Raw genomic sequence first — 27,242 nt, forward strand, 5'->3', positions numbered from 1 at the left:
AAAATGGTAAAAAGGGAAGGGGCATTTGTGGCAATAGCGATTGATGGAATCTAATCATTTATTACATTATTATCTCCATATATGTCGCTTACCTTTTTCTCGTACCCCATTTCTCTATTTATCCTTATTCTCCTTTTCTTTTCCCATCCTCACTCATCACTGCTCTTTCCTCTCTCTCTCTCTCTATCTCTCTCTCTCTTCCTTGTCCTTCCTCCATGTTTCGTCTCTCCTACTCGTCTGCAAATCTCTTCCTCTCTTGTTCCTCGTATATGCGATTATAAAAAGGGGTACTTGCAGACCTTCGATTCCGTCTCGATTGATCACTTCGACGTCAGTCAGTCGCTTGACAATGGGACGATCTCCATGCTGTGACAAGGTTGGCTTGAAGAAAGGACCCTGGACGCCTGAAGAAGACCAGAAGCTTCTGGCTTACATCGAACAACACGGCCATGGTAGTTGGCGGGCCTTGCCTACCAAAGCAGGTAAAAGTATAACCCTTTCTTCTTCTTCTTCTTCTTCCTCTACATATAAATTTATAAATGACGATAGCAAGTATCTGATCGGTTTCTTTTATTGCTCGCTGGATCGAGTTCAGGACTTCAGAGATGTGGGAAGAGTTGCAGATTGAGGTGGACTAACTATCTCAGACCCGATATCAAGAGAGGAAAATTCAGTTTACAGGAAGAACAGACCATAATTCAACTACATGCTCTTCTGGGGAACAGGTAATAGACGCTTTCTTTCTTTTTGGCGGGTCGGCTGGCCAGTTATAATCGTCTTCTTTCTACTCCGATTCTTTCTTCTTTTCAGTGAACTGATCGACATTTTCTAGGACTCCACGAATTTTATCTCTTAATTTTTCTTGTTCACGATGTTTCTGAAACCCTAGACCTTAAAATTTTCCTTTTCCCTTGAATTGCCAGGTTAGTGAAGATCATGAACAAAGAAGACAAAATTAAAGAGAAACACTGAAGTGGACTTGATGAGATCAAAATTTTAAAAAAATCTGCGTAGAAATTGTCTTTCTGGGTGCATCAACGACCATTCTTCTTGCTTCTTCCATGTATATATAACATAAAGAATGTCACCTCTACTCAACAACAGTCGTAGTCTTTTGATCGAGAAGACAAACGAATTAAGAAACTGTAAAATTAATCTCTTGATATAAAATATGCTTGCTTCCTGAGAAATGTCTTAACCTCTCAGCTTCACGCTAGCCGCAAACTGCGTAATGTCACCACACGTTTTGTTTGAAACGATCAACAGTTCTGACTGTTCTCACTTTTGTAATGATTCTTCAATGTCTGAAAGCTGGAGCGGGAGTTGCAGAAATGCACGGCATTGCCAGTGCGTTGTCCCTGTCCTTAGATGGTAGAAACAAATTCCCAAAGTGGATCAGCTTTCTTCTTATTTCTCTCTTTAGTAGGTCAAGATATGCGTGCTGCTTTTCCCTCCAGTGACCATTTACCGCGTCGTAAGTTTATGGAATGTAAAACCTGACTCGGATTCTTTCTCTTCTGTTTCGCTTCATTAATGTGTTCCTTTTTCTACGTCTTCTTCACGCTTCAACTGCTCCCGGTTAGGTCGTTTTGACACTTCACACTATTCATATTCTGTGTTCTTTCGACTGGTCTTTTTGTCAGCAGCAGTTTCTCATGTAATTAGATGAGTTCAAGTATCGTAATGTGCAGTGCATGCAGCATCCAAGACGAACTCTGAAACCACCCCTCTGCTAGCTCTTGCATTGAATCAGTTTGGAAGAAAATAACTGGATGGATTGCTGAGGTCGCATATTTCGGAGAAGAGTTGTTCGTTTTCGACTTTCTTTGCTGCCTGTGTAATGATAGTATATATTGCTCTGATGATCATCAGGTGGTCGGCCATTGCTACGCATTTGCCGAAGAGAACTGATAACGAGATCAAGAACTACTGGAACACTCACCTGAAGAAGAGACTGGCGAAGATGGGCATCGATCCGATCACCCACAAGCCAAAAACCGACGCTCTCGGTACCCTCGGCGGCAACGCCGCCAAGACCGCCTCCAATTTGAGCCACATGGCACAGTGGGAAAGCGCACGACTCGAGGCAGAAGCCAGGCTCGTCAGAGAATCGAAATTACGATCGACGGCGCTGCTGGCCCAGCTGAATCCCTCCTCCTCCACCTCGTCTTCTTCCGCGGGAGCCTCCGTGGGGGCACCGCCTCTTTGTCTCGACGCGCTCAAGTCATGGCCGCAGGGCGCCTGGTCGACCAAGTCGACCAGAAATAGTGCCGCCGCAGCCGGCAGTAGCGATCTCGAGTCTCCCACCTCCACTCTCAGCTTTTCAGAGAACAGCACCGTTCCCATCCCGGCCGCCGTCGGGTTCAGCGGCAACCCGACTGCCACCATAGAGTTCATCGACGGCATGGAGCTCTGCAAGGAAGACGATCACAAACAAGATGAAGAAGAACATGCAGAGTTCGGAAAGGCGCGAGTAAGGCAGGCGCTGCCTCCGACGAAGGCGGACGCGGAGGAGGACGACAGGGGTGGCTCGCTCGTCACGGGTTTAAGGCTCCACGACATGATTTTCCAACCGGAAGCCCCCTGGTCACCGCAGTCCACCAAGACCGGACCGGCGGCGCCTGCATTCATGGAAGGGTTCACGGATTTACTCCTCGACAATACCCACAACTCATCCCCAGAGGGCAGTCGTAGAGGCGGAGATGACTCCGACAACTCCGACGGACACGACGACGGGAGCAATAGTTACTGGAACAACATACTCAACTTGGTCAACTCGTCACCCTCAAATTCACCCATGTTTTAATATAAATATTAAAGATTGAAAAACAAGCACTCTTCATGATCAGCAGCACTTAAAACTCAAAATCTCTCGGTTTCAGCTACTGATCAAAGAAAATTAAAATGGTGAAAATGGCAATATTGTTGTTATCTTTCCCCTGTAGGCTACAGTATTATGTTCTATTCATATTCTTATGTGGAAAACTGCAAGTACTTCTCAGAGATGATCGTAAAACCTAGGAAGAGAAGGACGAAAGTGAATCACATAAGAAACAGCTCATCATCATCATCATCATCATCATCATTAAGGATGGAGCAGGCGATGCTGTAGTTGCTTCTTGACTCTTTTTAAGTTATTTTCGGGTGGAGTTCTTAGAATAATAAAAAGATGACAGACGAATAAATGAAACAATACGGGGAGGGCATGGAGTCCCCCTTCTTTTGCCAATTGCTATCGAGGACTCTTGACTTTGTAAGACTTTCCAATAATGGTGGAGGTGCCATCAATGAATCCTATTTACTCCTGTTTGGTCGCTTGTCACCTTCACACTAAAAACCTTTTGCTGCTCTTTTGGCTGTAATGTAAGGGTTCCCTTGCTCGGTTCATTACTTTCCTTCACTAATCTTACCTACGTCTCTGCCTCATTATTTTATCCCATTATCCCCTTTTTATCATTCTACTTTTGCTCCTCTTTGAATTGTAATTAAGGTTCCCTAGTTGCTTAATTAATTATCTTCACTAAATTTACTAATATTACCATGACTATATGAGTTATATTTTTTAAATGCTTTATTAACCCATTTTGTTTACTTGATTATCCTCTGTTAAACCTGGTATATAAACCGGGTATATAAACACCCTTTTACCCATTTCGAACAAAGCATACATGGAATTCTTAACCACTTACGACCCGGCCTTGAAGAATAGTGCAGGCATAGTAGTGATTGGTTTTGATACATGTTATTTGTTAGGTTGATTAGCCATATATCACTTCAAACATACAAACTTAGCTACAAAATTTGTGCATACAACATCAAACATTAATATCGAGGATGGTTCTATTAATGTGATGCATGTAGAAGAGTTTCTAGGGTTGTCAATGCCTTTATCGAAAGATTCGGAACAAGTAGAGTGTCTGTATATAAAAAGAAAAAAGAAAAAAAGAAAAAAATACATTCTACAATATATTTTGTGTAGTAATTGGTATAGAGACTCTTTAATTATTATATATGTATCTTACATTAGAACTAAGTTGATGTATAATGTCATTTTATTTAGCTATAAAAGGACCTTCTCTTACTAACAAATAAGGTCCAAAGATATAAACACTTTTTGTAAGCACCATGCATCATGCTAGTCCCTCTAAAGAACTAAAGCAGCATTTATGAGACGTACAAATGATGCAATTCGTGCAATTGAAAGGCATTAAACTTGCATTTGACCAATGGGAATCCACGGGTCCCAGGCTTCTTTGCTCTCATGCATGCCCTAAAAGGTCACCAACACCAACCCATTACTTACATTAATATCTTTCCCTTCTCTCTTCCTTTAATCTGACAGATCACTCGAGGAAGAGAGAAGGAATTCATTAACCTGTGTAATTTGAATCCCCCATTGAGGGATGTGTGGCCTATTGCAGAAGATAAGTGAACTCTTCTTCTTCTTCTTCTTCTTTCTTTTTCTTCTTTGTCTTTTATTATTTTCTTTTTGCTCAGAAGTTCACACAGAACCCAGAATTTTTTTTTTTTGTCTGAAAGAAATATCAGACGAGAGTAAGTTTGATCTTTGACGTGTCTGTGTAGTAACTGTAAAATTTGGATTCTGGAAGCGCAGATAGGGAGAATAAGAATTAAGAAGAAGCTTTAAATGAGGAAGAGAGAGAGAGACTAGAGAGAGAAGGGATTGTACCTCTGTAACTCGTAAGCGTTACGAGTCTTTATCAGATCATTTAATAGCTGTCGACGAGGGTCGGAGGTGGAGAGAGTTCATATTTGCAGAAGAACAGGTTAAAGTCCTATCTCAGACTTCTCTCATTTATTTCTCCTTTAAAAGCTTTGATTGAAACCAACACTAATATTGATTCCTGCTCTGCCTGCCCCTACGATGAATTAAAACGACCTGTAGCTCCTTAATTTTAGTCAGTGAATTTATGTTCTTCATTATTGTTTTTTTTTTTTTTTTTTGGGTTTTTGATGTTATGATTAACTAATTATCAGCGAGTTAGTGATCAATAATTATATATATGCATTAATGTATGGAACTCTCTTCCATGTTCATAAACTGCAAGGCTCAATCAGCAACCATTTATGCATCTTTTAGATCTCTCAATCACTAGTTTTGAGTTTGTTTCCAGTACCGACTTTTCCAGTTTCTACTCTGATTTTTTTTTAATCTCTCTCCACTTTTCACCAATCTTTGTTCATACCCGTATTGACAATAGATCAATAACTAAGCAAGAGGAGGTGAAAAAAGTGGTTAACATCTGAGATCAAGTTCGACTCTCGTCTGATATATTGTTTGAATTACTCTGAGTTTCTTTTATTAGAGCTTGAACTAATTATATAGACAGGTCATTTACTGTAACAAGTTCATGCCAGGGAAGTATCTCCGCTCTCCTCAAGTAAAAAATACAGTTTCATCTGAAGGTGAGTCGATCGAGCTTGATTGACTTCATTCGTTTGATTTATCATCTCTGTCTCTTCCACGATAACGATCACCCAAAACTCAAAAAAGACAATTAATGAACTCAGAAAAAAAAAACTAAAAACTATTCGTTTAAAAAGCGTTTGTGGTTCCGAGTCAGGTGAAGTAAGCCCAGGCACCCAAAAAAAATGAAAAAAAAGAAAAAAAAAATCATTCAAGAAGAAACAGGTGTGTCGATATAGATAAGAGATACGCTTTAATTTTCAGTTTAAATGAAGATACGGAGAAATCGTATCTGATCGCGTCATTTCATAGCTGTGGATCGGGAGTGGTGGGCGCTTGTCCCCTTGGCCCTTAAACAAATTAAGCTGCTTGCTTTGTCTCAGTCTCTCAGACTGAAAATGTTCATATTCAGGGATGATACAGATCAGGGAAAGACGCAAGGGATTGAAACGCTACTGATGCTAAAAACTGGGAAGCTCACCCACATGGGGCATTCAACGACGAGGGTGCAAGTATCGACCCAACTGTATTCATTCAATTAAAGCCTCAGCTTTCCAGTTCGGAGCACATGTTGCCTACATCCATGGAGTTATATATATGCAGACGCGTTAGAGACCGATTAAAGCAGAAAAGGCTACGGAATCAGAGACTCCACGTACCCTGGGTGTGTGCAGTTTGCACACAGACAATGCAACCTTCAATGCTGCTACCCCACTCTCTACGATGCCAGCTTCTACCTTTTAGTCTAGCAAATATGCTTGGATTTTTTAAGCTTTTCTCTCATTAGTGTTTCCTTCTCACATGTCTCCATCTTCCTGTTTACACCCCTTTGCATTAGTTTTAAAAAGCTGGTTGATGCAGTTCTTTTTTGGTTTTTTTTTTTTTATGGTTTTCATTGATGAAACGGCAGTGGAGAAGACGATGCTAATAATGGTTCTGTCATGGAGCAAAATATATTGGTCTCCAATATTTAGTTGGGAATATTTCCCCTTTGGTTTCACCCCTAATAATATTGTAGGATTTGGATTTAGATGACATGGTACTCCACGGCTTTATAGTACACCATTTAGATCTACCCATTATGGGTGAGTTCCATTTGAAGGCTCCCTTCATTCTAATCATGGTTCTAAGAGGCCAAGCTTGGGACTGCCTGACTTAGGCTAGATGAAAGTCTAGTCACTTTAGTTTGGAGGTTGGACTTGGGGTGATTCAGGAGGGTTAGTTCAGGGTCAGATCTATTAGTACATATACACTAGTTGGGTAACAATGAGTTGGGGGGGTTAGTGCCCCAAATGGATTCTTGAAGATTAAGTTCATGTCCAACATGAAGATCATGTCAATCATGTACATGAAGATTATCTTCGCACTTGGTGTTAGTGTTGACGACTTCATGTGCACTGGAAAACAGTTTCCAGTGTTAGTGCCCCAACATGAGAAAAACATAAAAAACAAGAGAATCTCTAAACCTTTACAGTGCACTTAATTACAACATAATCCTTAAACCCCAAATTAGGTAAAACAACCATTATTACTACACGAATAAGTTATTTAATGTATAATTAAATATATTAATATATTTATTAATTGAATTAGATATTTTATTGTGCATTAATATGGTAATTACATGAGCCAATGAAATACGTATATGATTAATTAAAAATAATAAATAAATAACGTTATAAATAAAAAAACGAAAGTAATACATTAAGTTATTAATTTATTAATAACATATGATATACTTTAACCTAAAAATGAATATTTTAAGAGAAAAAATTGATCTAATCATAACTTTAACACACAATATATTTGTACATAATATATTTTATGTATTATTAATTAATAATATATTATCACAAAATTTAAAACCATTAGTTTAATTAACTATAGCAATCGGATAATTATGCCAAAATAATTTATCAAATATTTATTTTAATAATATTTTAATTATGAATATTAAATCACTATTTTAATATAGTAATTGTAAAATAAAAATAATTATTTTATAAATAAAAATTATAAATTAATGATTTTTTATGAAGATAGTTTAATTTTTCCTAACTTAGGAAAAATTAAACATCTTTGTCTTCCTCCGCAGTGAGCCAGCGGGCAACGACGATGGCGACGGGGACGGGCTAGGCAAAGGCGACGGCGGCGGGCAATGCCGATAGAGGCGGCGCTCCGACGGTACGCCAAGAGGGAGAAGAGAGGGAGGCCGAGAAGCTCTGCAACAAAGCTCGACCTCCCGTGCTCTGCGGGAATGAGAGAGGGCTGCGGGAATGGAGACGAGAGAGGGTTGCGGGAATGGAGACGAGAGAGGGTTGTGGGAATGAGAGAGGGTTGTGGGAATGGAGACGAGAGAGGGCTGTGGGAATAGAGACGAGAGAGGGAGCAGAGAATGAGAGAGGGTTGCTGGAATGAGAGAGGGCTGCGGGTACGGAGACGAGCGAGGGCTGCGGGAATGGAGACGAGAGAGGGTTGCGGGAATGGAGACGAAAGAAGGAGCAGAGAATAAGAGAGGGCTACGGGAATGCAATGGCAGAGAGGTGTGCGGAAGAGAGAGCCCCGAAAGACAGCCCCGCGCGAGAGTTATGTAGATGATTCTCAAAATTGGGCGGAAAGCGCTTTCCGCCGTTTACTCTTGGGACATAACTCTTGATTCATGTATATTCATGTACATGACATGAATTTCGGCGCCCTCTAACGACACCAGGACATGAACTGCATAATGCGCATGAAGATCATGTCCTAAGTCATGTGCACTAACCCCCCCTTAGTCTCTTCCAATCACATGAAGAAGATGGGTAAAACTCATTATTCCATATAAAAGTCTTATAGTCATTCTCTATGTGTGATTAGAGAGGAATAACCCATTGCTAATACACATACTAGCAAATCTAAACTCCTTGGCTCTACCCCTAATAAAATTGTAGAATTTGGAATTAGATCACGATATTCTACAAGTCTACCAATTGTTCAATGAGAGTTCATTTGAGGGCTCCCTTCATGTGAATTATGGCATGTACTCCGGACTTTGGGAATCGAACTCAAACCTAACGAAGTAACATTAGGCTCAAAGTAGGAATGCAAAACCAACCATCACCAAACTAATAATCCCCTTCCAAATGTTGGCAAATGAATCGAGAGTACATGACAAGTCATAGAATAATGAGTATTGTAATTTGGAAGGGGTAGTAAGCTAGTTAATTTGCTATCATATTCAAAACCCAACAAAGCTCACTTATCTTCATCTACTCAGGTTTATCACGACTTTCCTACTACTTTTAGGGTCTATTTGGATCTTCATGGAAAATAAAATAAAATAAAGACAAAAAAATAAAATGAGGATTTGACCATTATTATTCCAAAAAATAGTTAGTGAAAGAGAGAATTTAATAATTATCTCATTTTCACTAACATTTTTGGGAATAATAATGGTCAAATTCTCATTTTCTTTTCTAAGGGTTCCAAACAGACCCTTAGGTGATCATATGAAATTATTACATATTTAACTTACCTATTTTTAGATGTAGCTTGCTCTCAAGGCGCTAATGTCATTAAAGGCTTGTTAGTGCACAACGTAAGTGAAATGTATTTCACTTACGCTGGGGAAAGTGGGCCGAAACGCGTTAGTGCACACTGTAAGTGACGGGGGAAAGTGAAATACAGTTGTATTTCACTTTCCCTCGTTTCTGGCATAAAACGATGGTAAGTGAAATCAGAGGGGTCGAGCTCTGATTTCACTTACCGTCGCTCAAATACATCTTGGGCTCGGGCTGTCGGGGAGGAACCTCTGTCGAACGAGGGTTTCAGAGAAAAAAAAATTTCTCTCTCACTTGCTCATGACCTTCGGCGATTTCAATCGCCTTGCAACCTTGTCTCCGACGCTCCTGACCTTCGGCGATTTCAATCGCCTTGCAACCTTGTCTCCGACGCTCCTCTCGCCGTCCCTAGCTCCGACGACCTTCGGCGACATCTCTCCCCCCTCTCTGCAATCTCTCTGACTCCTTCCTCGCTCGCGACCGTCGATGATTTCAATCGTCCCCTCTACGACTTCTCCCCGGCGCTTGATTCTCTTCCTCTCACCGTCCCCAGCACCGACGACCGTCGCTGAACCAGTCTCCCCTCTCTGCAACCTCTCCGGCTCGATTCGAGGTATTTTTAGGTGGTCTTCATCTCAAATTTACTGCTTCTCTTTTTTAGGACCCCACTGTCATTTTTAATTTGTCTACAATACTATATGATTTTGTTTGAGGCTCTTCTGTCTAATATGCTATATATTTCGTGTTAACGATGCTTAACTTCTTGTGGTGACAGTAAAGAGAATAATAGTTTCATATATTATTACATTGATCACATGTCTTATATTGATGTTCAACATAAAAAAAAGGATTAATTTCGTATAGGAATTGTATGTTTCTAACCTCATGTTAGAATGGTTGTCAGAGTCATGTAGCTCTGTAAATGGTTTTAGACAAATAGAGGGGTATTAAACACCAAAAATTCCTGGAAATACCTCGCATCTGATGAGAAGTCATATCTGAGTTCATATCACCAATTATATTAAAGAAAAAATTGGCTTATTAAGGACATATGGCTCCAAAAAATATGTTGTGTGAATCAGTGATGCTCTTCTGGTAAGTTTCTTATCTTTTTATGTATGAAGGCTTTAACTTTAGATGGCTGGAAAGAGGAAAGGTAAAGACAGTATGGATAACACTACAAAGAGGTCATACGACATATGGATGTCTGACGAAGACTATAAAATGCTTGATTTGCTCATTGAGCAAGTCAACACGAAGTTTTCAACAATTGTATCAATATGTTCAATTTGGACGCAACGAACCAAAAGACAGTAGAACAGTTGAAAAACTGTGTGAGGACTTTGAAAAAAATGTATATGGTTGTGAGTACATGCCTAAACACTAGCGGCTTTGGGAGGGATCCAACAAGCCAGAAAGTCACTACTAGTAAGACAGTGTCGCAAGACTACATAAAGGTATAGATTGTTATGTTTCTTGCTTTATTAATCATGTTTTTTAGTATTTTAAATGATAACTTTTCATGTAGACGCATGGAGAAGCCGACAAGTATAGGCGGGAAGGTTGTCCGACAAATCTTTACTCCCCTCGTAGAACCTCCGTGGTTCAAAGTACTCCAGGCATTACCTAACTTGCCAGAGAAGTCAAGTATTTTGCCATGGAGTTGCTCGACACCAAAGCTAAGAAGGATATGTTTACGAAGATGAAACAGGAAGATCTGTATGACTGCTTGATGGCTAAATTCAATGCAATGTAATAAACTTATACAGATGTTGAAAGTTTGAACCTATATTTACAAGACACATTTGATTTTTTATGAATGATGTTGACTATTGAGTATTTCTGGTCAATAGTGAATGTGTATTATTGAATGTGTTTGAACCATGTTTTCATTATTGAATGTCTAGTATTACAGGTACCCATGGATAATCTACCAGATAGGGAGAAACTATGTATTTGTATTGCAGCTTATATAGTTGTACTTGTCCTTGTCCATTCATACTTAAATGATTGTAATAGGCAAATACAACATTTTTATCATATGGATGGTCTATGATATTTAAAGAAAACATTAGAAAGATCGCCTATTAAATTTCAAAAAGTGTATAGGATGAATCAAACTATTTTTCTCAAGTTGGCTAGAATCTTGAAAAGTAGAGGACTTTTATTTGATACAAGGACAATATCTGTGGAAGAACAGCTTGCATATTTTTGTATCATTGTTGGTCAACAACAATCTTACAGTGTCACCTCAGAGATGTTTGAAAAATCAAATTGGACAATTAGTAAGTATTTCAACAAGGTGTTAAATGTTACTATTAGACTACAATCTGATTACATCAAATAGCCTTCAAGACGTACTCATTCAAAGATCTTGAACAGTGACATCTATTATTCATATTTTAAGGTAAATATAAAGTTGTTTGATGAATAATTTTCAGTTACAATAAAAATATATATTTGTATTAATGATTTTTTTATTAGGATTGTATTGGTGCCATCAATGGTACTCATATTAAAGTACATATCCCATTGGATCAACAAACAAGATTCTGGAACATGAAGGGTTTTCTCTCACAAAACGTAATGGTAGCATGTTCATTTGGCAAACAATTCACATATATACTTGCTGGATGGGAGGGATCAACAGCCGATTCACATGTATTGAAATCAGCATTAACCAGACGAGGTAAACTTTATATTCCTGAAGGTAAATATCGTTTCTCTCTATATAGTCTATTTAAATATATAATTTTTTATTAGATTATAATAGATATATATTTTATTGTAGGCAAATATTATTTGGTAGATGCTGGATATGCAAATCTTCCTAGGTTCTTGGCTCCCTATCGAGGTACTCGTTATCACTTGCAAGAATTTGGGAATAATACTCCTACGGATGAAAGAAAATTATTTAACCGAAGACACTCATCTTTACGGAATACTATAGAGCGTACATTTGGGGCTTTAAAAGCTCGTTTCAAGATATTAAAAGATGTTCCTCCTTTTGATTTTGATCTCCAAGCAAAAATTGTGATTGTTTGTTGTGTATTGCATAATTATATACACATGGAAGATTACATGGATTTATTTGAAGATGAAGAAGATGATTCAAGTGATGATTTTGGTGGAAAGCATTATGAAGATAACAATGAAAGTGATAATGAAGGCAGTGATAGTAGTGATGATGTTGAGGATGACGTGGATACTCAAAGAAGTACTCAGAGGGAGTCCGCAGTACAATCTGCAAGAGCATCATATTATCGAGATGTTTTAGCAATTCAGATGTGGCAAAATTATTGACTATTATGTTTTAATGCCACTAAATATTTTTTGTGTTATACTTTTGTATGAACAAATATATTTTTTTATATAGAAAAGGTGATTGAGTTATATTTGTATTATTGTTATTTTTATTATTTCGATATTTGTGTAGCACGCTATGTAGTACGATATTTGTATAATTATTTCATATTTAGATATTAAAAAATTAAAATTTGATTACAATTATAATAATATAAAAGTAAGCATTTGTTTAATTATTATATTTAATATATTTTATTTATGAACTAATATTAATTTTATTTTATTATAGTTAGATATATCAAAATATTTTATTTAATAAATAATCTATATTCACTTTACACCACACTTTCCATTGTGCACACTAACACAAACAAGTACTTTACACTGCACTTTCCATTGCGTACACTAACACAAACAAGTACTTTACACTACACTTTCCATTGCACACACTAACACAAACAAGTACTTTACATTCCCTCTCACTTTCCCCAGGGAAAATACTTTTCGTTGTATTCCACTTACTCTCCGCACTTACATTGTGCACTAACCCCCCTAACTCTCACAAGTCTTTTGGTTACAAAACTATCAACTACTCCTTGACCTTTCACTAAAACAAATACAACCAAAACCTGCATTTTATTAAAAGCATCATAATTTATATGAGGCTACCAACCATGCAGTACCACAAGATCTATGCTTGTGATAATTCATCTCGGTCTCCTTAGTGAAAATATAGATGGCATGTGACTATAATGAATTTTGAATCTTAATTATTAACCATTTTATTTTCCTTTTTAAACTTTTTTGGACAAGTTTTTAAGAGCTTGTGTACTTGATTTTCCAATGTGTACAATGAAATCGATAAGTGCAAATGATAGACCAAAGAGTCAAGTCATGTTAGTTTCTATTATTTTGATGACAATAAAATGAGTAGTTGTAAAGTGCACAACTAAATGTATTATTGGTGTATTTAAAATACAGACCTTCTAACACTGGAAAGAAAAAGAAAAGCACTCTACCATAAAAGTTCAAGACAAAATATTAAATAAACAACTTGATAAGTCACGACCTAGAACTAAAAAACGTTGAAGAATTATTTTTGAGAAAACAAACTTACAAAAAGAGGATTTAAATAAATGAAGATTGGACTTTAAGAAAAAATCTAAAACTCAAGATTTTCTAGATTCAAGGTTCTATGAACACCTTTGAAAGAAAAGTTAAATTACAAAAGCGAATATAAAATTCTCACATTTTTAGAAGAGATGACTTTGCTCTCAATAAGATCAAAAGTTCCAAATATTTAAGTATATAGTATTCAAAATGGAGCTTGTGGGAAACTAGAAATGAATTAAGAAATTCATGAGATAATATAAAAAAAGGTTGAAAGAAGGAACCAATTCTCTTATCTTTTCAAAACAAAACACCATTGAGGCAAGGAAAACTTCTTTTGTAGGCTTAAGATTGCAATTGGAAGCTCTTGGATACTTAAAGAAGTGAATAGGTCTCCTATTTATATCCTTTGATTGAAAACTAGCCATTGTAGAATGTTGAAGAAAGTCAACTTGATAGTTTGATACCATTGATCGATCGATCGACTTCTTCAAATTAATGACACTATAATTGATCAATCAATATCCTAATTATATTGATTAATCAATCTATTCTAACGACTCTTTTTTTTTCCTAGCTCAAATAACCAATGTTTAGTTGATTGATCATGCCTGCTACTCTTTAGATAATCAATTAATTGTTTAAAACTATGATCAATCATTCTTACATTGATCGATCATTCATAGAAACATTGATTTGATAGTTTGATTTTTCATCATTTTAACTTGAGTTTTTGTCATAAACCACATATACTTGTGCTATAAGACATGTGTTTAAATGTGATAATAAGACTATTAGTAGAACACTTTGAAGTTTATCTTTTTTGTTATCATTAAACTAACAAAGAGTAATATGATTTGAATCCATGGTCTAATACAAAGGAGTTTTGAATACTTTTGTAACTTTTAGATAGCTCAACTCGAAATTGGGAGCAAAACTTGCTGTCCTGAATTTTGAGGCAGAGTACATTGGACTGGGCCTCATATTTTTCGTTGTTGGACTTGGCCCTAGTCTCCTTAGTTATAGAAAGATCGAGTCTGAGCCCACGCACGAGTCAAGTTAGCATTGGAAAACCATGGTTTGCTTTTGATAGCCCATGTGTTTGTACTTGTAATGATATTCTGAGCAGGGAAGCCAGCCCATTTCAATGAGGTCCATTTACCATTTCAATGTTGCGGAGTCGCGGTGGTGTGGCTCTCCGTCGCTGTTTTGTCGCTTGGCATATGAAATGAAACAAGATACTTTTCGCGGGAGACGGCCGAATCGAATTTCGTCTTCCTCGGTCTCTTCTATGTTAAGGAAAACTGCCCTTGTTTTCTTTCTCCTAGGGTTCTGTTTTTTGGGAGAAAGAAATCAAATATGGCCGCCTTGTTTTCCCATCTGAAGCGCTATGCCCTTCCCTTGATTCTGTTCTCTCTTGCCCTTTTCTTTCAGCTTATTGTCGTTCCTTCCGCTTTCCCCCCTTCTCATTATGACGGTTTGTCTCTATCGTCACTTTTCCTTTGCTCTTTACTCTTATGATTGCTGTATCTTGTTTTCCCTATGAGATTTTTGTCGTATTTCTCTCTCTCTCTCTTAGTTAAATTTTGTAAATGCAAACAATTGTACTGTCGTCTAATGCTGTGGCTCCATGGCTATTTTGCATTTGTTTAGTTCTCGCCGTGCGACGATTCAGTTCCATTCAGGAAGTCACGGAAGCATATGAGAAGCTGTCAGCAAAATGGTTAGTCTCTTATTTTCTAAAGTTGTTGACTTTCGTCTTTTGAGTGGATTTTTTTATTGTTTTTTCTTTTTCTGGAAGTCTGAAACTTATCAAGTAGTGTTTTTTTTTTATTGTATTATCATGCCTTGTCAAAAATAATTCTTTATCCTTCTATTATGGTATGTCTACTGTGAGCGATGGTCTGCGTCTTCCGTGGTCGTTGTAATTCAAAGTTGCTGCAACACTTAATTCCCATCTTTGAGAAGATAGAATTAGGTTGTTTATTAAATTGCTTTAGTAAATGGGTGTTCCAAGATGACTAAAGGGGGAGAATGGGGCTGTTGTAGGATGTGAAAAATCTTAGTCCTTTTTGGCGTTTCTTATGGTTAGTTCCTTTCACAAATTTCTGAACCACTCAATGGAGCTTTAAGAGATCCGTGTGGCCAGAGCTTCTTTTGGATTTTGCATCTGTTTCCAACCTCTGAATCTCAATCTGTGGTGTAATTCCTATTTCATGTGCCTTTTATATAAAGACGAGCTTGTTAGTTCTGTTCCTTTTCCCATATTGAGTTCCTTAAATTCATTTACCTCCAATTTCCCGAGTTAAATTTTTTTATTGAATCTTCAACCATTGCGTATTTAGCACAATATATTTATGGCATGCATGGCTCTCTTAAGCAATCATTTTTTTGTATTTTTTCAATATGAAAAACTTGCTCTGATCTTCTTATATGCTCATAACTATATTTTTCAGGAACTCAGGTGTGGAGCTTCCTCAGGCATATGATTTTATTAAGGTCAGTATTACTTCTTTTTAAGGAATCACACCAGTTCCACTCTGGTTTTCAAAGAACTGGAAGCATTTTGGAGATATCACACACAAAGTTAAGTTTATTGCTTCTTGCAAGGAAGAAATGACATGCTTCTCAATGAATCTGAGGAGGATTATTTGAGGAAGCAACTGACTGCAGATAGCTGTCTTGAATGTACAGATTTCATCATTTTATTTCTTTTCATAATTGTAATTGTCATAATTTAACTACTGAAAAAAATATAAAAAATTAACTTTTGAAAAATAAAGAAAGCCTTAATCTTTGCTCATACCCGTGATTTGGAAAAAAATAGCATTGAGGGTATTTTTTGTCTCTCTGCATTTATTTATTTGTTTGAATAACGAGACTTTAGACCTTTTTGAAATAAATGTAATTAACTAAAGAGGTGATTCTACAAATATTCATATTTTTATTCTCCATGAGAGCAGGTGTACTCATATGTTTATAATTACTGTTCTGTATTTACAAGGCACAAGTTTTTTCAGTTCATTGGTTTCTCGATTCAGTTTTTGTCCAAGTAGTGAATTGTCTCATTTGGGACTTTTGGAAACCTGAACCATCCTGATGTATTTAAATTGTTGAGATGTTATTGTGGGCCAAGGATTTTAATGATTGATGACCATTCAGGATGAGGAATGAAATCAGATTACTGAAAGTAATGTCTATTGTTGAACTTGTGATGTTTGTTGATTAGGATTTTTCAATTCAATTTTTTTTTCTGCTCATTTGGGAATTCTTGCAGATTCGCTATGCTTTTGAACTACTAACTAATCCTTTATGGAAACGGGATTATGATGCATTTGGTATTGATGAGAACCAGGTAATGTTTAAGCCTTACTTTTTCGATATACAATCAAGGTTATGCCAGATCGTATTTCTCATGAAAGGAGGATCATTTATTTGTAGTATTTTTTCTCTGCTGTTTCACCTTTTCCATGCAACCTTATCTAATTAAGCAGCTTTGTTCCTTTGCTGTAGCATATTCTTGAAAATCTGAAAGGGCAATTTAAGAGCCGAAGCTTTTCAGAAGTTACTATCCCACTATTAAATGCATCTTCTTCTGGTTAGTTAAACTGCTTCAAATATACATTGTTGTTGCTTTGGGCTGAGGGTTTGTACTTGAAATTGTTTAATATCAGTTAGAACTACTTTGATGTGATAGTTTTACAATGATGCTTTTTTTTTTTTTTTTGCCCCTTAGATCCTGTGGACTATGCTTTGAATTCATTCTCAGTTGAAGACCTCAAATCTGCTACTATGAACATTAGTATAGCATGGATAGTTCAGGTAACCAGATCAACTACTAATAGTGCTACATTTGAGTTGTAATATGGAAGCTAATTCATTGAGGTTCGATGAAATGTTTTATTTTTATGTAATAAGAGAGGAGTATTGCTTCTTTTGGTTTTTTTCTTTTAATTTTTTTTGTGAAGTATTTAAAACCAGTTTTACCTTATGGAAGATTTGGTTCTTGCAACCCAGGTTTACTCATCTGGCAGCACTCGATGCATCCGATTTCTTAATAGTTGGAGGAGAATTGGTATGTGCTATTTAATGTGTCAAGTTGCATCCAGAAGATCTAAATTTTTTTTTCTTGACTTGAAATGAAACTAAACTATTGGTTGTGTTGCAAATGCAAAGAAACCTATCATTGTACTTATGATGACTAGACTACAGATAATTCACTAGTAATTGTTTAATTCGGTATCCAAGCACGGTAGCAAGGTGTCTCTTGTGTAGTTTCATCTCTTTACTTTTTCTTTCAGTAGAGTTTCACCAGAAGCTTGGTGTTGGGGGGTGACTCTTATGTGGCTTTCCTCTTTTTTTTTGTATTTTTGTTCCAACTTCAAAATTCCAACATATTTGAGCTGTACTTGCTTGCGCTCTTGGATGACCTAAAATTCTTCAATACTTTCAAAACGAGAAGAGCGTTGGAAATCTGTTGTCAGCTCCATTATCTTTTGGGTGCCACCCAATTCCTAGCTCCATAACCAGAAGACATTGGAAATCTGTTATCAGCTCCATTATCTTTATGGTGCCACCCAATTCCTAGCTCCATAACCAGAAGACATTGGAATTCTGTTTTGAACTTCCAATGTCGCTCTCCTCCCACCCTAGTTGAATAGCAGCTATCTCCCTTGACTCGTTGAAGCTTAATTTGGATGGTTCCTAGGGGCGCCATGAGAGATGATGAAGGTTCTGTCCTCTTTCTTTCTCAGGTCCCCTCAGTACCTGTGACTCAACGCAAGCAGAATCACAAGCCTTACTTCAAGACATGAAATTATTTGCAGGAGAGTTTTCTGGTTCTCTTATCATCGAGGGGGGACTCTTGTGAGCAGAAAGTCAGACCCCCCTCCCCCCCCCCTCTGGCTCCTTCCCCACCGCACATATATGTGGAGACTTGGATACTTATATGAGATCTCAAATCTTTCTTCCTCATGGGGAGTAGAATGGAGGCATGTGCCTCATTAACTAACAGTTTATCAGATTCCCTAGCTCATGATGGTGTTTGTGTGGAGCTCCTTGTTTCTGGGAGGTTTTTCCTTTGTAATACTTTTTTAAATGCTATTGGATTGTTGTATCTATCAATGTTTTTAGTGACATAAAATCAAGCATCATTTAAGAAAAAGAATTAATAATAAGTTAAAAAGTTAAATATTTGTATGAAAAAATAGCCAGTTCCATATGAGAAGCTAAACCCCAAAAGTATTCAAATTAGGATCATATTGAATTGTTAGACTTGGTTAAGATTAAGCGAAGCAGTGCCATGTCAACGGTAACCAAGCTAGGGTATCATGTTTCACCTGAGTGACCTATTCTTGACCTAGAAAGGTGGCATTTTAACCTCTTTAATAGTTTTGGTTTGATGCATTCTATTTTGTTAGTTTTCATGTTTACATGGAGCATGTAAATCTTCTTTTCTCATATTTTCATAATTAAGTGGCCTTTTTGGTACATGCAGTTAGTTTGTTGGATGGAGTTGCTAGCACTGGTGTGGTAGAACTTGGTGAACTTCAGCTTGCGGCTTCTTTGGCAGAGAGGAGACAGACAGGGCAACCTTTTTTTCGAAATGGTAGTGCTTTCATTTATCTCTATAGTTGTTGCAAACAAATAACAATACTATCATTCTGAGAAAGTGACTTCTGAAATAGTATTTGTGGTGCTCTGAGGTTCTTGGTATTTGTCCATTTTAGAGTTTGTTCTTGATCTCCCATCATGCTTTCTTGTTGGTTTCTCAAAATGTCAATAAGAAAACTATGTGCTTGGAGACCCTTGTGCTCCACTTTTACTCTTTATTGAAAACAAAATCATGGGTATTTTGTGAGCTTTTATTATTTTCATATGGTTATCTATGTAGGTGGGTTTCATGAGCCATAATATGGATAAGAAAATTTATCTTTAGGGTCTAATATGTTTCTGCTCTTTTAGCATTTGCCTGTATCTGTTTCTAGCAGCTATCTTTTGAGTGACATGTCTTTGAGGTTTTCTAATAGAATATGCCATCGTGATGGATCAGGCCTTCCTTCTCTTGTTGCACTACCTCCGGGTTGTAGAAGCTCCAATTGTTTTGTCAGGTGAGTTTTCATTGGCAGGTCGTCTATGGAACATAGACTTCAATATAAACATGTTGTAAATAGGATTTACTTACATGTTCTTTGGTTGGTCTTTGATCACTATCATATTTGATAAAAAAAATTGGGTAATAGGTATCAAGGGGATCTACAGATTGATGCCGTTGTTGATTGGGCTGCAACAGAGATACTTGGCTTGCCTCGCATTCTTTACTATACAAAAGATACATTGGTGATTCTTCACTCTGCTGTTTGTTGTGTGGGCCTCTATGATTCCTCTTGCAATTCTCCTACAACATGTTAATAGATTTTTAACTAAGCCACTAGAGCTTGAGGCCGATTTTCTGTGATTGATTTCGGAAAATTAAAAAAAATCCTGCTTTCATAAATTGGAGATAATACTTGAAGAAATTGTGTTTTAAAAAAAGTTGATATTTGAACAATGTATTGTAACAAATAAGGTGATATGTGTCTGTGGGGTCTCACTTGGGCAACGGATCTAGGTTTGAGCCAACCTAGTGCAGAGTTTAACAAAATGTTATGCTTACCTTGGATGTGTATATGAAATTTTATCATGGGCAATTTAGATGAGGTTTGCCATAGGAGTATAATATAATTTTGTCTTAGCTTAGGACTAAAAAGATCGAACTAACAATCTGGACTAAGTCATCTTTCATGTGTCTGTCAATAGTCATTCTTTAAGTAAATGAACCAGATTGAATTGATAAATTAAATGGCCCAATGCTGGAAAACCCCTCAATCTGCTGTTTACAGAGTGCTTTGGGTGGTCTGGGGAGTTTTGTGGATGCACCTGACATGCGTCTGCCTAAATCTGCTAGGTTTTGCCAGATCTGTGATGCATGTTGGCCTTACACAGAAACTTGAGCACAACTAGCCTTGGTAGGATGGCAGTTGTTCAGAGTAGAAAATCTTTATTGTTCTTATGATGATTGAGAAGGCCTTAAATGTTGTTTTCTTGGGGGCCTCTGAGGCCCAACCTAGTGTATCAGATAGGTTTAGGCCATGGCCTATTTGCTCCAGTGTTTTTGGTGCATTGGTTAGGTACCCAACATCTGATATTGGTGCCGTCTACTTCCTTGTTTGAATCCTGGAGGATGAAACCTATGGGATAGGCTACTTGGTGTGAGAATGAAATTTGTGACAAAGTTGAGAGGGCAGATCCCTGGATTGAAGCTGCCATAGATATGGTGCTAGTATGTTGAACTCTTATGGGGCCCATATGGTGTATGGACATTGGGTTGGGCCTGTTTAGTGTTGGGTAGGTTTAAATGCTTGGCGTTCTGCTTTCTGTTAGCTTTGGAGCTTTGTATAATATCTAACACTGTTTATATGGGATTTTAAAAGCATTACAAGGTGAGAAGAGTTACTCTCTAATATCAGTGATTAATAAAAAGTTTGTGATTTAAATTCTTAATAAGAAAAAATTTCTGTAAGTTTTCTAAGTTAAGTTACAAAATATATAAAGAGCTTTAGATTTGCTAAAAATAATATAAGCGATTCAGTAATTTGTTTCTTCTGTTTTAGTCATTTGGTTTTTTACTTGATTTTTTGGGCTGGGCAGCTACCTAGGTGATTGGTCTTTCCTTGAATCACATGCTTCATATGTCAATTTGGTGTTCCTCGGATGACTTCTGTGAATCTGCTATTGGAATAAATGGTGTTTTTTTTTTTAAATTTGTACTTGCCTGATTTGCATTTGTTCTGAATACTTCTTGTCTGTGTTCTTCTAATTTTCTATTTATCGAGGGGAAATTGTCATGGAACTATGTTTCAAAATTTCAGGGCCCCAGGTTCCTTGCTAAGAGTGGACCCCATAAGGTAAATTTCTTAATTCCTCTTGCTACTTTTTGCTCAATTTTGCTTGAACTAGTATGCTTTTATTTAATGAATATGTTTATCTCAGTTCTAAAGTACCACTAGTCTTTGCTCTAATTAAACTTGATTGCCTCGTGCAAAAGTGATTTATGATAATACTACTTGTTGGCAAATCTGTCCATCTCACTTCTTTTGCCTGTTCATCAAACTTTATTCATTGTACTCGTTGTACCCTAATTCTTCATCGGTAGGTTAAAGTGATCTGCTTCTCCAAAAGCGGGGAACGTGCTCCTCCGTTCTTGCGTCAAGCTGCCAGGGATTATTGGTCTTATGCCTCATTTGCTTTTCTGCTGTGGCAAGAGGAGGAATCTTCCCTCTGGTGGAACATGTATGTAATAGTGGGCATACCTTCTAACATAAAATAGATTCTTATATCAATTTATACTCTAACCAATGTAAATATCAACCTCTATTAGTGGTTCTGAGAAAGGTAGCAAGACAGTAAAAGTATGCATGTCTTTTTGGGTGTTGGTAATCTTCAAGGATTCTTATGCAAGCGGAGCATTCCTGTTCTTTATTTTGACAGGTTTGAGGTGGAATCTGCTCCTGCTATTGTGTTTCTAAAGGATCCAGGTGTTAAACCTGTAGTATACCATGGCATGTGACTCCCTCTGATCTGTTGTGCGACCTCTTCTGGATTTGTTGTTTTATTCAGATGTTTCAGCTAAAGTTTTTAATTTCTATTTCAGAAACGTTCAATAGTTCATGGTTTTCTGAAGTTATGGAGCAAAATAAGCAGCAAGGTGCAATATCAGTTTCTTGATTCACCTTCTGGCTAAGATCGTGTAGTATATGTTCTTATCAGTTTAATATATTTAGGAGCTTCTATGTAATACAGAAGCTTTCATGTCTGGATGTGTTACAGAGAAAGGTCATTCAGGATACACTTAACCATGGCTTTGGACATAAAAAATAACAATTATCATCATAATTTTATCATAATTTATCTGTTCTTTGTCCAGTTTGCATTTGGACATAAAATATAACAATTATCATCATAGTACTGACATAAAAGAATCTTGTAAGATACATTTCTTCTTTCTTTCTTTCTTTTTTCCAGACCTTCCCCAATTAAGGAGTTTGACATCCATGGAGCTGGGCTGTGATGCACGAGGCTATTCTCGTGCAGGAAATGATACAATGACCTGGTATTGTGTAATCCTTACGGGGAGGCCAGGCCCCGAACTAAATAAAATTCGTGAAGTAAGACATCCTCCTCCCTTGATTATGTTCACTTGTATTTTTAGATGTTGTCTGCCAATTAACTTGTTGTCATTTGTAGTGACCAGATGGTCAAATATATGAAAGCTCCGTATATTTGGCATCTGAGATTTCTAAAACAATATCCAACTGAATCTTCCATAGACTGTACGCAGGGTCCAGGACAAATTATTAAATGTTGGTATATCTAACGTGGATACCACCTCTCTTCCACCATTAGCAGCTGACACATACAAGCAAAAGCGGTTGACTTTTGTATGGCTAGATGGGGAGGCCCAAAAAGTGAGTTGCCCTATTATCACATGCTATCAAGTAGATAAATTTGACCAGTATACATGTAAATTACCTGATTACTGGAATGTATTTGCGCTTGACTAATACTACCTTCACTAAGTCCAGAAGTACTGTTTTTTCTATCTCAACTCGGAAGACAGCTTTGAAACTTGTGGACCTCAGAGGTATGGAGATTTTAGTGATACTCCTCGATTATTTATTGTGCGTTACAAAAGGGACCCCACTAAAGTTGGTGAAGAAGTAGCAAAGAAAACAAAAAGTGTATGGGACTCGTTTCATGAGGAGGAGGATATGAATCTTGCATCCCAGCTTGTGGCAAAGTATAATGGTTCAGTGAACACGCCAGAGGTACATACACAACTGTTAGTAATGGTTTTCACTACTGAGGCTTATTCACTTCAATGATCCTTTCTGATGTATGCTTTCATGGAATACACGGGCTTGCCAGTAGCTGTTTTGTGGCTTGTGGGTTGCTTTTGGCAAAAACGAGTTCTCTGAGGCTTATTGAGTGCTTTACATATGCCCTCTTAGTTGATTTTGCTGTCTAATTTCTCTATAACGTTGCAGATAATTCAATGGGTATCACAGATCATTAAGGATGGAGATTCTAGGGATCTCCCCTTCTTTGTAAGTATCATGCTTCTAACCGTAATTAGTTTCAGCTAAAGAAATGTTTCTTTTTTATTTAATTTTTATAATTTTCTCTAAACAAAAATTTCTGCCTATGATCCATCAACGAGTTACAATGTCTGTACTACTCTGCTTGGATGATACTTTATATTTGCCTGTGTGATTATTTTCTAAGAAATAGGTAAAGAAAAATTTCCTTTTATTGTTTACTTACATCATGCATGTACCAAACCTTTCTTTATGATACAGACTGTAAAGACTCCTGAACTTGTAGCTGAGGATGCAGAGCCAATCTTGTCAAATGGTGCTAATAACATCCTGTTGAGAAGCAAAGGAATGAAACAGAGGATTCTGAGGATTATCACTGATATCTGTGATCGATTGAGAGATCCAAGAATTGGTCCAGCCTTGATGTTGGGTGCATGCATTTCTTTTGGAAGTATTTGGATCCAGAGGCCCTCAACCCAGCCAACTGAAAAGGCAAGTTATTTCTTCTGTTTTTGTTTTTTAATGAGGCGATACAATTTATCTGATTTAACAGGCAAGCTTTTCTCTGATTTGTGCTCTGTTACAAAAATATGCATTGCCAGTCAACTTACTATCGTTTTTCATGCGCTGTTTTTCAGACAAAAATCGGAACCAATAAACGACGGCACCGACCTGCAATTTCGACCCATGAAAGGCCCCCTTCTGTCACCGATGTTGAAGTAAAAGATGCAAATCAGTTACTATCAAGTGGTTCTGATTCGGATTAGTTGGTCCTCTTTGAAATGGCTGAAGATGTTAACATTAACATTAGAAGAAGATACACAAGCAGCCATATCTTAATTTAGAAGCTCCAGAATAAGATATAGTTCTTGACAACCTTCCCGCCAGTGTAACTCAAGGATTCGAGAAATCAAGTGTAAAGAGTTCTACATTTTCAAACTATTTAATTGCAAAGCTGAATGACATGGATATATTTTATAAGTAAACTTGTTCCAATTTTTTCTTTCTGTGAACATGCTTAATGAGTTTCCCACTGAATCATGCTTGGCCAAGCTTTTATCGTCTATATGTGGTCTGGACGGGTAGAGAATGGAGGCAGGGATGGCAACATGGAAGAACATGTGCAAATTCAGGAGGCGTAAATGGGAACGATTCTCCTCCATGGTGATCTCTGATGCAGAAGTATGAAACAGCCTTAAAGCTGTAAGCTACAATGACGGCATTACATAGAGAAACCTGTCCACCTTTGGAAACTCTGAATCTGTCTACCTTCCGAGACTGCCAATCCAATGCCACTCCTTCCCTCCTCCCCGATTCCTCTGTAATAGAGTCTCCATTCATCATTTCCATCCATCCGGACCAAACAGGGAGAACCGACCGCTTTGTTATCCCATCCAAGTTGTTCAGACGATGGAACCAGCACCGGCCCTTCGCCACACCGTCTCCAATCCTTGATCCCGTCGTCGGACTCTGCCACTCCAATGCACCTCTCTCCAGTGGTGGCAACCCCTTCATATGCCATCCAATAGCTTCCATCTTTTTTCATCATGACATGGCCGTTCAAGACCCCCGCCTCGTCGAAAGAACCAGCAGAGCCGCCCCCCAGTATCTTGCCCAGCTTGATCCATCTAATCCCATCTCTAGACCTCGCCATCCCAATGCTGAAACACCCTGTGCTGGCATCCAATGAATGGTAATACATCCGGAGATCACCTGTCCGGTGAAAAACAACTCGTGGGGCGGCAATGAAGTGAGAATCCCAGTTCCCTCCAGCACCCACGTCGAACAGAGCCCCGCTGTGATGCTCCCCTTCGATTCTCGCCCAGTGCCGGCCGTCTTGGCTGATGGCCAGGCCTGGTAGTGACAAGAGGGCGGGGTCGGAACTGCAGTCATTTGCTACTCTGGGAAGACTCACCTTTTCGGAAGTGAAGCCAGTATAGTAAAGCCAATAGACGGCAGTCGCAGCTCTGACCTTATTGCTGGACATGATGAGGACGTCAGAAGGGCGGACGCTGTTGGTATCGAAAGCCCACCAATCTTGGCCGCAGCGGAAGACTATCCCGGCGTCCACACTGGATTGAACGTGTTCCGATCCTCTCTCCCAGTGCACCCCATTACCGGAAACCGCCAATCCGATGGAATCCGCTTCTCCATTTCCGGAGGACCCGTGGTACCACATATACCATCTCTCCTCGTCGTCGCTTAGGAAGCGTTTCACGACGGGCGACCCAATTTCCCGAGAATCCCAGCCGTCTGCGGGGCCAAGATGGAAAACGAGGCCTCTAAAGGCGGCAGAAGAAGACCCGGCGGCTAAGGAAGGCGTATTTGGCGACTGGAGCTGTTGGGCATTGGATACCGTCTGCATCGCGGATGAAGAAGAGAACTCTGATTCGTTCGGCACCATGCTGTTGTCACTATGGATATCTGGTTTAGTAGAGCAACGAGAGAGGAAGCCGATGGTTTGATGGCTTCGTGTAAAGAAGGGGAGCGGGAGACGGAAGGAGAGGTTGTTTGTTGATGTCGTGAAGGAGGAGAATCGGGAGGGATTGAGATAAAGGGCAGTCGAAATTCGACTGGCACCTCTTCTGTAGGTGGGAGGAAGAGGAGACACCAGCACGCTGATACTCGGCGAGGCTGCCACCGCTTCCATTTCTCTTCTCCGCCAACGGCAGCCGCAGCAGGAAGCGGTGAGTAGATAGGTATGGGACGCCCAATACGTCTGTGGGGCTATTAAATCACAACAACACGCAAGGAATAAATTGAAAACTTAAACAAGGTCAGATCAACGGAATTGGACTAACACATTGGCATTAGGTTTTTCACCCACTTTTATCCTTTATTTCGAGATACGGAGACGGGAGGTAGGTTCTCGGTTCTCCTGGTTTTCTGGCGAGCGGTAGCCGTTTTGCTTTCTTAAAAAAAGAGCATCTCACTCAAGTCTGGTCCCAAGGCAGGTAAAAATAAATAAAAGTCATTGCCCTGCACGACTTTCTGCTAGAGTTCCATGTCCTGCGTTGAAGGCTTTCGCCTCTAATACCAGATTTTCAGTCTATGTTTTCTGGTTTTGACTGAATTTTTTTCACCATCAGATTACTATACGTGTATTTTCCCTACTGATCGAATGCGGTAATTGCTTTTATCGGGGTTTATGATTCAATTCTTAGAAGGGTATATGCTTCCTTTATGGATATGCGCATCGTCCCTTTTTTTGGTTGGCTTGGGTTTTAACCGGAAACACAGTAAAAATCTCGCACTGGCACTAGCAGAACTCTCTGATTTATACTTTTTGTAATTTTTTTCTTTGCAGTCGTGCTCTTTGCCTGACATGATGATTTCGCTTTCATATTTTTTTCTGGATTCTTTGGGTTTATTCTCAATCTTATAAGCTTGCGACTCATAAGTTTATGTTTGAGTTTATGGCGTGACAGCCATCTCGTAGTTTGGAAACTGGACTGCATTTTGGTTGCATCACAACTTTAAAGTAGTTGTGATGAGTGAAAGTTCAATTTTTAATGAGTAGGAGTTTAGCTACGTCAAGACATGGAGAAGGGTAAGGGGAAGCAGTCAAAGGTAAAGGAAAAGGTGGCAAGGCTGCGGACGGGCTTGGTACTTGCACTTACGTGAAAGGTTAATCTAATACTCATTTTGGTCCTCTGTTTCTCTTATTCATTTGTAAGTCTCTGCTACTGACCTCTGACAGTCATACCTGATATAACTTTTTTA

General features: G+C 38.3%; 4 protein-coding genes across 4 annotated transcripts; 3 read left to right on the plus strand and 1 right to left on the minus strand.

Moving 5' to 3' along the window:
- The first annotated feature begins 165 nt into the window (after positions 1-165).
- Positions 166-3,274, plus strand: LOC137936597 (transcription factor MYB16-like). Its single transcript, XM_068781377.1, has 3 exons — positions 166-482; positions 596-725; positions 1,873-3,274. The coding sequence occupies exons 1-3, from the start codon at positions 350-352 to the stop codon at positions 2,804-2,806; spliced, it is 1,197 nt and encodes a 398-aa protein (XP_068637478.1). The 5' UTR covers positions 166-349; the 3' UTR covers positions 2,807-3,274.
- Positions 3,275-11,553: 8,279 nt separating this feature from the next.
- LOC137937243 (uncharacterized) lies at positions 11,554-12,270 on the plus strand. Its single transcript, XM_068782326.1, has 2 exons — positions 11,554-11,677; positions 11,759-12,270. The coding sequence occupies exons 1-2, from the start codon at positions 11,554-11,556 to the stop codon at positions 12,268-12,270; spliced, it is 636 nt and encodes a 211-aa protein (XP_068638427.1).
- Positions 12,271-14,646: 2,376 nt separating this feature from the next.
- Positions 14,647-24,505, plus strand: LOC137936218 (uncharacterized). Its single transcript, XM_068780786.1, has 20 exons — positions 14,647-14,860; positions 15,037-15,106; positions 15,840-15,882; positions 16,661-16,738; positions 16,897-16,981; positions 17,120-17,205; positions 17,401-17,458; positions 18,881-18,991; positions 19,436-19,493; positions 19,626-19,722; positions 21,294-21,329; positions 21,578-21,714; positions 21,913-21,983; positions 22,076-22,129; positions 22,447-22,589; positions 22,752-22,889; positions 23,007-23,249; positions 23,469-23,528; positions 23,781-24,011; positions 24,158-24,505. The coding sequence occupies exons 1-20, from the start codon at positions 14,743-14,745 to the stop codon at positions 24,284-24,286; spliced, it is 2,046 nt and encodes a 681-aa protein (XP_068636887.1). The 5' UTR covers positions 14,647-14,742; the 3' UTR covers positions 24,287-24,505.
- LOC137936219 (uncharacterized) lies at positions 24,492-26,382 on the minus strand. Its single transcript, XM_068780788.1, has one exon. The coding sequence runs from the start codon at positions 26,167-26,169 to the stop codon at positions 24,742-24,744; it is 1,428 nt and encodes a 475-aa protein (XP_068636889.1). The 5' UTR covers positions 26,170-26,382; the 3' UTR covers positions 24,492-24,741.
- Between the last annotated feature and the right edge of the window lie 860 nt (positions 26,383-27,242).

The sequence above is a fragment of the Aristolochia californica genome, unplaced genomic scaffold (assembly GCF_029961685.1).
Source record: "Aristolochia californica isolate CCGP_79_NKW_82.1479 unplaced genomic scaffold, dmAriCali1.0.hap1 SCAF_7, whole genome shotgun sequence".
NCBI lineage: Eukaryota > Viridiplantae > Streptophyta > Magnoliopsida > Piperales > Aristolochiaceae > Aristolochia > Aristolochia californica.

Excerpts from the sequence above, each read along its gene's own strand:
- LOC137936597 (XM_068781377.1), top strand. The coding sequence starts at position 350 with ATGGGACGATCTCCATGCTGTGACAAGGTTGGCTTGAAGAAAGGACCC. Across the intron at positions 483-595 it reads GGCCTTGCCTACCAAAGCAG|GACTTCAGAGATGTGGGAAG; the intron begins GTAAAAGTATAA and ends GATCGAGTTCAG. Across the intron at positions 726-1,872 it reads CATGCTCTTCTGGGGAACAG|GTGGTCGGCCATTGCTACGC; the intron begins GTAATAGACGCT and ends GATGATCATCAG.
- LOC137937243 (XM_068782326.1), top strand. The coding sequence starts at position 11,554 with ATGGTAGCATGTTCATTTGGCAAACAATTCACATATATACTTGCTGGA. Across the intron at positions 11,678-11,758 it reads TAAACTTTATATTCCTGAAG|GCAAATATTATTTGGTAGAT; the intron begins GTAAATATCGTT and ends ATTTTATTGTAG.
- LOC137936218 (XM_068780786.1), top strand. The coding sequence starts at position 14,743 with ATGGCCGCCTTGTTTTCCCATCTGAAGCGCTATGCCCTTCCCTTGATT. Across the intron at positions 19,494-19,625 it reads AGCTCCAATTGTTTTGTCAG|GTATCAAGGGGATCTACAGA; the intron begins GTGAGTTTTCAT and ends ATTGGGTAATAG. Across the intron at positions 23,529-23,780 it reads CTAGGGATCTCCCCTTCTTT|ACTGTAAAGACTCCTGAACT; the intron begins GTAAGTATCATG and ends TTTATGATACAG.
- LOC137936219 (XM_068780788.1), bottom strand. The coding sequence starts at position 26,169 with ATGGAAGCGGTGGCAGCCTCGCCGAGTATCAGCGTGCTGGTGTCTCCT.